Below are 9,630 nucleotides of genomic sequence, written 5' to 3' on the forward strand. Positions count from 1 at the left end.
GCAGAACTAGTGCGTGGGTGGGACACCGGCTCCCCGGGCTGGGGCAGGCTGGGCCGGGCCGCGCGCTGCCCGCCTGCTGCGGGCACGAGGGGAGCCCCGGCCCCCGGCGGTGCGGGCAGGTCCCGGCGGCGGGGGAGCGGCGTGCGGCGGCAGGCACTGCAGGAAGGGCCGGAGGGAGGCCGGGGAGGCTTCCAGGGAGACCCCCGGGCCCCTTGCCCCTCTCGCAGCCCGGCCACGGCCACCCCCTCCGCTGCCGGTCGCCCTGACTCTCGCCCCGGTAATAAGCGGCTGGGGGGCGTTAGTAGGTAACGCTAAAAAAACGGTCCCCGCCGGGAGCCCTGTCCCCATCCCCAGGGTACGGCCGGCCCGGGCTTCCACCTGCCCCCCCGCTCCGGCTTTCCGGGTTGTTTTTATTTATTTCCTCTCCTCGAAGCAGTGACACGGGGGTGGGGGGTGGGGGGGGGGGGGTGGGGGTGGGGGCTGTGGTGGCGGGAATCCGGTGAGAGAGTAAAGGTCTCCGCCTGACCTCCCCAGAATCAAAGCCCACAAGCTCACACGTTTTCTCTCTCAGGACGGCGCAAACGGCTTCCCAGGCCGGCCCCGCCGGTGCCGCGGAGCCTGCGGGGCGTCCCGGCCAGCCGCCGTGCCGTGCCGAGCCCCGCCGTGCCGTGCTGAGCCGTGCCGTGCCGAGCCCTCCTCCGCCAGCTCCCGCCCGCTGCGAGCCACGGCGCCGGCCGCCCACACGCAAGGACGGAACTGGTCCCGGGAAGAAAGCCGTGACAACAAACGGTTGTGTCCAGATGTTCCGCTTTACTGCCCTGTGACACACGGCATGGACTTGACAGGCTGGGTTTCAAAGGGAAGGGAGTTACTATTTATTTTTTTAAAAAAGCAGAAAGCGCGAGGTTAAAATGCGCACGTCGGAGTTGTGCCGGTCGCCGGCGGGCAGCGGGGCGGGCAGCTGGAGCCCCTGGAGCCCCTGGAGCCCCGCTCTGCCACGGCAACGGCTCCGCGGCCGCGGCCGAGCCTTCCGCGGAAGCAACAAATGGCGAAAGCTGTAGAGCAAGCGGGCGCCGCAAGAGAAACCCAAGGACCTCAGACCTGCATTTTCTTCCCTTCCTTTTACACAAATTATATATATTAGCAAATCTACACATGCGGAGCCTCTCCACCCCTCCCCACTCCTGCCCCCGCCCCCAGCGCACGCTTCCCCAAAGGCTCCTCGTTCTGCATCTCGCACCTCCGCCGTCCTGGCTGCGGTGAGAAGCCAAGGCAGGAGCCACAGCTCCTGCGCCCCGAGGAGACAGGCGCCGGCGCCACCTGCTCGGTGCCGTGCGGGGTGCCCGGCCCCCAGCCCCGTCCCGCCGGGCCCCGGCGCTCCCTAGCTCGCCTCCTGCCCGCCGCGGCCGCCCAGGAGCTCAGTCATGAAGGAGATGTACACTATGGCCAGGCGCAACGTCTCTATCCGGGAGAGCCTCTTCTCGTAGGCGAAGGTGGGCACCTTCTTCCTCAGCTGATCAAACGCTTCGTTGAGGTTGAACATCCTTTTCCTCTCCCGTATGTTGGCAGCCTGGCGCTGGGCGTAGGTGATAACCCGCTTTCTCCTGGGCCTGTCCAGGAGGGAAGCGCAGCGCATCCTCTCCTCCTCCTCTTCGTCTTCGGGATCTCCATCTCCGAAGGCAGCCAGGGGCAGCCCCCGGGCCATCCCCTCCCGGAGCGACAGGGCTCTGTCCCCGAAGGCAGGCCCGGAGGTGACTTCGCAGAGCCCCAGGCCCGGCCTGGCCCTGGGGGGAGCCTGGGGGGTGCCCAGGGAGAGGTCGGCTACAAAATCCAGCACCGAGGCGCCCAGCAGCCCCTCCGGGCAGGGCACTTGCGGGGCTCTGCCGTGCAGCTCATCCAGCAGCCCTGGGCGCTGGTGGGCTGGAAAGAGGCTGGCTGACATCTTACTTCAGAGAGGGCTTAATCTGGTCCCCCATCCCCAGCCCCGGCGGCGTTAATATTTATAACCCCCCGGATAACAGGATTAGCAGGGCTAGAAAGAGCGGCTGTAAAATTTCTCGCCGTGATGCTGATGAGAGGAGACAGGCAGCCCCCTCGGGGACGCGTGGATGCTCCCGAGAGAGAAGTCCCCAGCGAGTCAATCCTGTCACAGCGATCAAGGACAGTTCCTTCTTGGCAAAACCCTCCGCTCTTACCTGCTGAGCACTTTTGTCTCTTCTTACACACCCGCAACCAAACGATTTTCAGCCTCTTTAAAGCCCGCAGCCGCAAAGCCGGGTCCTCACTGGGCTTGTTTTCCTGCTTTCTGTCGGGATCTCTGAACCTTGAGAACCAGCCTGACAATTGATGTCAGGCAAGTGCATGTATGCTTTTAATGATGTCCTGAAGAGGGGACCTGCACGCAGAGGGTCACCGGGGAATGTTTACCCTGTATCCCAGCGCAATGGGAACTGAATGACAGGACCTCCATTAGCCTAAGTAAGCATTGTGGGGGACCCGATATTGCATTCCCAGTAGTAACTGTTGGAATCGTCTCTCCATTCCCCCTAAATCCCCTTCAGCTAGAGTTCAAACATCTTTCCGGTAAAAGGCAGCTTCATAAAGCTCATTTCGGTTCAGGCAATCTCAAAGCACTTGCTTTGAAACACCTTCCTCCTGCCCATGAGTCGAGGATAAGCTGATCCTGTTCAGGGCAAGCGGTTGCTTTTACACCTTTGGCCGGTCGCAGACGGCGCACAGAGGAATCAGCCTGACTGCACGCACTGATAACGCGGGACACGTAGCGCAAAAGCAAAATATCGCGAAATGCCTATAAACACACCCGCACACCCGACACCGCCGAATACCTTTCTTTGATCAAGGTTTCCTTGGGGACGGACGTGGGGGATTGTTTTGCTTTTCTCTTGGGAGGCTGGAAGAGGTTAGGGCTCGTGTCTTCACCCTCCCACACCACGGACTGTCCCTAAATAAACAGCCCGGCCCCGGCAGTGCCTGGCAGTGTGGGACACGCCCGGGTTGAATCGGGTGGGTTTCCTTTGACACCCCACTTGTGCACACCGGAGTGCCTGGCCGTCACCCCGGCGCTGCCTTCCTAAAGCCTCATCTTCGCCTTTGTCATGCATTGTCGCCACTCTCGCTTTGGGGCTAATTGGTCTCTAATTTCTAAAGGGATTTCAAAGCCCGTCAGATCAAAGGAGGTGGGTGGGGGCGGCCGAAGGCTCCCGCTCCGCGAAAATCCTGCCCCTTAGCCGACGGGACCGCAAAAGTTTCTCACCGCGGGCCGGGATCTGCCGTCATTTACAGCACAGCGAGCGAGCCACGCATCCCCTTTTCCTGGGAAAGATGCGGCGGGAAAGACCCTTCCCCTCCCACTGCCCCCCGCCCCCCGCGCCCCCCGGCTCCGCGGGCCGTCGGTGGCGGTGGCGGGCCGGGCGCTGGCTGCGCGGCGCGGTGCGGTGCGGAAGGTGAGCGGCCGCGCAGCTACCTTGGACAGCTCCGGGGCGGGCCGGCGGCGTGCGGGGGCCGGCGGCGCGGCGGCAGCGGGGCCCTGCCCTCGGCGGCCTCCCCGGCCCGGCAGCCCATCTCTCCCGCCCGGCCGCACCACCTCCGCTGCCGCTGCTCGGCGAGGGATCGGCGGCGCCGTGTCTGCTGTAACGATCTACCGGCGTGCCTCAGGCTAAATAAAGAGCGAGTAGCGGGGAGACCGCTTTTGTTCTTCCTAGAGGTTTCTTGGCGAGCAGGGAGAGAGTCGCTCAGAGACGTGCTTACTGGTGACAAATACCGTTCATTAAAACACCTGGTGAATGAACTAATGAGGCAAAGAGGAGCTCTAAAACGTCTGTTAAGAGAAGCGTTGACTAGAGAGCACCCAAAAGTAACAGTGATTTGAAGAGCTCTACGTGTTGGGTGCTATATAAAAAACCTCGGTGGAAGAAAGATCAGATAGACCTTTATTATCGATCCGCAAAGGAATGTAACTTTCTTGAGCTCGTTTTAGGAGTGGTTGCAAGTATTTCGTTTAAAGACACGGAGGTATAAATTAAGGACAGATGCCAGCAAAGATGTGTCACCCCAGGGTGCAAAATTATCGGGGAAATACAAATACTTCAGATAATGAAAGAAATGAATGGAGAAACGAGATTTCATCATCTCTGTGTCAATCTTCACACGAATTTACCGTCGTGTGGGAAACCAGTGTTCAGAAGATGGTAGAGCAGCCCCTCACCAACGTGTCTTCAAAAAAAAAAGTCCTGCTCACATGTCTAACTTCAGATTTTTGCAGGACACCAACTACAGAGGCGACTGGAACCAGAAGCACTTTATATTGCAAGAACATTTAGGGAGAAGGTTGTTGAGTCAGTACTGCACTGCAAAGCGATCTAACGTAAAACATAGAAGATTAATGCAGGGTGTGCTTGTCACTGAATCCTTAAAGGAAGCACTAAAGCCAGGACTAAGCCAGGACTGGGAGGTCCTAGCAGCACAAGAAGACTTGCAGTCTAGGTGAATCGTCCTGTCAAACTGATCCTTTTTATTGCTGCTTTTTTTTCTTCCCGCCCTCCCCCCTTATTTTCACTGAAATATTGGTTTTTTTTCTTATATTAAGTATTTTAAATTATGTACAATAAGCTCAAGGAACTGTGACTGGAGGTATGTTTTTGAACACTTTTTGATATTTGGTGATTTTTATCACATGGGGGAAACTGTGGAGCTGAGGCAATGCATAATGAATATCCAATGCTGCAGGGGACAGGTTTGCAGTGCACAGACAATGCAACAATGCAGGGCAAGCAGGAGCAACTCTCATGAGAGGCTGCTTTATACTCTGAAATCTCAGACCAGATTAGGTGCTCAAATGTGCATTCTAGGTTTGTGTTGACTAAAAATAAAATTTGCTCTATGATTGTTTACCTTCCCTCACCTACCTCTTATCCTACCTTTTCATTTCACTTGTTTGTCATAAAAGAATTTGCTCACAAGATGCTTACAGGTGCTAAGCACTGACAACTACATCTTCAAGCCACTCTGCAGCTATTTCCAGAATTATTTTTCTTCAAAAATATCTATGATATGATTTTTGATGCTCATGTGGGGTTTGGGTTTAAAACTCAAACCATAACAGCTTTTCTGATCTATTAGTCCTATCAGAAAAGCGTATATATCCTCTTCTGCCCACCCCTGATTATATCCCAGTTGTTAACAATTACAATTTTGAAAATCAATGTCTCTTAACTAGTCTCCCTATATAACAAATCCAATATTGTTTGTACTAGCAGGAATGAGGGCAACATGCATTTTAATTCAGCTTACTTCTATGGAAATAGTTTTACTGTTTTATAACCTTCTGCTGATCATTTTCCACATTCTCACACAGCAAAAACCAGCCATTCTAATGACTTAGCATTGCTGATGGAAATGTTACAGATTTTAACAGTGACCTATACTTCACTGGAAAATTCACTGGAAGTCAGTGGTGATCTTGGGATGCTGAAATAAGGGGGCACTGTCCATCAGATATGAAGGAAGGGGCTGAAAGTTACTGTCTGCTCTAGAAACCCCAGAAAGTTAGATATGCAACTGAAAAAAATATCTATACAATTTATTTTTAGTAAAATGGGAGAAATAATCTGTCCATTAATTGATCTATTAATAGACAGTTGCCATCGTTCTCAAACTCTGGCCTGAATAACAGAAACAGATACAGTGTGTAGCAGACTAGTGCTGTCTCTCTCAACTTGCTGACACTGCAGCTGTCTGATCTTCTTGTTAAACCCTAAAATTACAGTAATGTCTGTGGATCAGGACGTCATTACCTCAAAACACAGGGCAGTTCCTGTCCTCTTGAGATCACAGTTTGCACTCCTGACAGACCAGACCAGACCAGACCAGATCGGTGCAGTATACATGTGTGGAGATGGGGCCAACTTGCAAGGGAATGGATAGATTTTTGACAGTATCTTACGTTGATACTTGCTCAGTCAGTGGTAGAGAGGAAGGCACTATGGGTACCACCGATGATTTAATACTAAAAGGAAGTATTTAAGCAAAGCTGGCTGAAGATTGGTTATTATGATTCTAGAAGAATACAGTGATACTCAGATGAAAGCAGAGCAAAATGTGATTGAATGTGGTAGTACTGGAAAGGTAAAGGAGACTTCTGATGTCTCAATGCATTATGAGATTATATACAGGCAGGGAACATTGGACTGTGATAGAGTTTATGTTTAAAGAGTTTATGTCTGAGTCAGTTGTGAAGCTGAAGGAAGCCAAGCAAGAAGTATCAGATGAATTGGTCAGTACTGTTTTGCGTGGCTTGCAATGAAACCAGAGGAGGAGACAGCTGAAGTCAGAGTCAAAGCTAATGTATACCAGAGAAAGCAATGCCTTGATAGTTGAAACAGCTGGGGAACCCTTTGGTATGTTGGAGATAGGTGAAGTGTATGGAGATGAGGAAAAGGTTACCTCACTTCAACTGCTGGCTTTCAAGGGTGGAAAAATGGATACTAGAAATGTACTTATCTAACTGCTGGCTCTTATCCAAGTATCAACTTTTCATGGAGGCACTCTGAGTCCTGCAGAGGTGTAAGCACCTGTAGTAGACTCTGCAGTCTACTCAAAGTCCATCTCCCTTGGCAGACTCTCTAAGGAGCTTAGGGATACTGGCTTCTAATTCAGATAAATTCAGTCCTGTGGGATGAACCTTGGCTCTAGAATTAGCAGTTTATGAATAAACACTAAAAAAAGATCCAGTAAGATATATATCCAGAGTATGTGGACAAACACAACTGGATATATTTGGGTGCAGTAACTAGAATATGAGTCTATAAGAACTCTTTGCAACCTTTCCCCCCCTCCACAAATACTTCACCTGTATAGGAAGTATCAGAATTAACTTTATTCTTTATGCTGATGATATATGTGAGTACTCTCTGCTCACAAAACAGGTGAAGTCCAGTATACCAGTCCAGCATAGAGACCAGTTCTGATCTTAAAACCAGAATAAACCTGAAGCCAAAGGATCACAGTCTGGTCCCAGAAGTAATTTCAGACACTGATCCTATGTGCATCTGACTGTATGAATGCATTCCTGTGTCACAGCCTGTCTTTAATAGGCCTCCAATTTGAGTACAGGCACCTACTTACAAAGATCAGGTTTCACAACTTGGGTCTCCATGACAAAGGTGTGATGCCCAGTAACATCATTGTTCCCCGACACAGGAAATCATTAACAAAACTCAATCTTTTGGACAAAACCTAGTAAAACTAGATACGTTCTGCCAGTAAAGTACAATTCATTTCTATTTACAGCTGTTATTACACACCATTAAAAAAGTTTAGAGGAGTAACTGTTGATATTTCCCCATATGGGACTAAATGAAGAAGATAAAGTATTGGGAGTATAATCTTGGGTAAATCATAGACAAATGAAATGAACATCTGTGGTTAGGGTGTGATGTGATTCATCATGCTTGCAAAGTTTTATGAACAATACTTTTTTCTTTATCATAACCTTAAGGATAGGAGGGATCGAGAACAAGACATGTATTAAAATTGGAACATCAACCTTAACTTTGAATTTCCTGACTTTTTACCAGAGTGCATGAAAAAATGCAATGTTATTTAAACATAGCCTCTTTCATCTTGATTTTGATATATAAATACTGTTTGTGGAAAATGACATGCAATAAAAATATGTATTGTTTATCTATTGTTTATCTAGGAGTCTAGATTATTTTCCTAAATCTTTATTACAATTAATTCATTTTATTGTTATGTAATTATGTACTAGAGCCATTAATTAATACTTTTTTCACTTCCGCTTCTCACAATTTGTAAAATGCAAGGAAATGTCAAGCTGGAGGTTATAGTTACTTAAAGAATTTTCTTATATATCATCAGAATAAATCTATATATGATGGTGAACTGAGATTTATTATCATAATCCTATATGTAGGCTCCGTTTTTTATTTAGTGGGATCCCCTTGGGTCAAATGAGCCATTTTGTCTTTGACCTACTCAGCTTTGGATCTTCTGATATTAACAGTACACATGCTACATTGCATCTTCTACATTTTCTTTTGTTTTCATTTTTTGGCATCCAGACATTACCTGCTCCCTTTTATAAAATCTGGAATTAGCAGATGATTTTTCATCGTTCACAGGTGCATCTCCTGCGACTAGCAAAGAGGCCCACACTGAAACTCATCTCTAAAGAACAGGTCTGCTTTGCCAACTTTCTCAGCCCCCCACTGCCTTGCTAGCTTCTGGCTTTGATACTTTCCTAAGCATATGGAATTTCTTTCCCTGCTACTCCTGAATACCCTCTTAACAGTTTGTGGCTTTGTGTGTATTTATGACAGTAGTCTCCAACTAATATTCAACATATTAGAAGCTGCTAATATAATGAGTAGTTTTTTCTTTCCTTCTTGTTGCTCAGTGATTCCCATTTTTTTTCCTGTGCTATATAAGCCATGATTTAAAGATAGGATTAATAATTTCATATGAGCTTTTCAAAAACATTTTGCATGTTTTATCAGATGCCATATCAATAGATGTGAGCTGAATAAGTACTGAATAAGTTTCTGTTCGCAGATGGAAAGCAAAAATAGAACAGTATGGTAAATAGAAGTAGAACAATTATGGCAAATAGAACAATATGGCAAATTGGAATTGAGGCCTCCAATTTGAGTTATCTAGAATTTATTTTGATGGAACTTTGGTGTTATACAGCCTTTTAAACTTAAGAAGATCTCATTAAACTACTCAGCTGTGAGCACTTGGCACCTGCTTCACTTCCCTAGTCCTGCTGGCCACATTCTTTCTGATCCAAACCAGGATGCTGTTGGCCTTGTTGGCCACCTGGGCACACTGCTGGGTCGTATTCAGCTGGATGAATCACTTCTTGTAGGTGGGCAGCACATTGGCTAAACTCTGGTCAACTGTGATCTCCCTGGTTAGCCAGGACTGCTATAAATGATGGACAGTAGCTCAGTGAGCACTTCTGCCGGCTCCATCAGTACCCTCAGGTGGACCCCATCTGGCCCCATAAGCTTGTGTGTCTACGTGGTGTAGCAGGTCGCTGAACACTTCCCCTTGGATTATGGGGGCTTCATTCCACAACTCGTCCCAGACTTCCAGCTCAGGGGGCCAAGTACTGTGAGGGTAGCTGGTCTTGCTATTAAAGACAGAGGCAAAGAGGCTTGTTACCTCAGTTTCCATGTGGAACATGGTTTGTTCTTACCCCCCCTGGGGTTCAGTGTTCTACTTGCCTCCTTTGGTTGAGCTGTCTTTTCCCAAAATTCCCACTTCTCAGTGTTTGATTTTTTTTTTCTCTCTCTTTAACTGTACAGCCCATTTTCATTTGCAGTTATTGCTTTTCATCCATAGGCCTTGCTCTGGCACAGCTCAGAGGTGCACTAACTTTAACTTGCAGTGAACTCGAGCATGGGTAGAATCCCTAAGAAATTTGGCATCTCTAATCCAAATGTATAAGCAATCTAGAATATTTAAAGTCTTGTAATTTGTAGTCTGCTCCAGCAGGGCAGGTCTTTAATGAAGTATTTAACAGTAGACTCCTCTCAAAACTGTTTAATTTTCAGAATTTTGAAGGATGAGGAAAATAATACATTT

The 9,630-nt window shown here is 48.8% G+C and overlaps 1 protein-coding gene across 1 annotated transcript; it reads right to left on the reverse strand.

The window, feature by feature from the left end:
* Nucleotides 1-84: 84 nt before the first annotated feature.
* On the reverse strand, nucleotides 85-6,489 carry FERD3L (Fer3 like bHLH transcription factor). The gene has a single exon (XM_080383197.1). The coding sequence runs from the start codon at nucleotides 1,940-1,942 to the stop codon at nucleotides 1,382-1,384; it is 561 nt and encodes a 186-aa protein (XP_080239323.1). The 5' UTR covers nucleotides 1,943-6,489; the 3' UTR covers nucleotides 85-1,381.
* Between the last annotated feature and the right edge of the window lie 3,141 nt (nucleotides 6,490-9,630).

This window comes from Falco punctatus (genome assembly GCF_963210335.1).
Source record: "Falco punctatus genome assembly, chromosome: 4".
NCBI lineage: Eukaryota > Metazoa > Chordata > Aves > Falconiformes > Falconidae > Falco > Falco punctatus.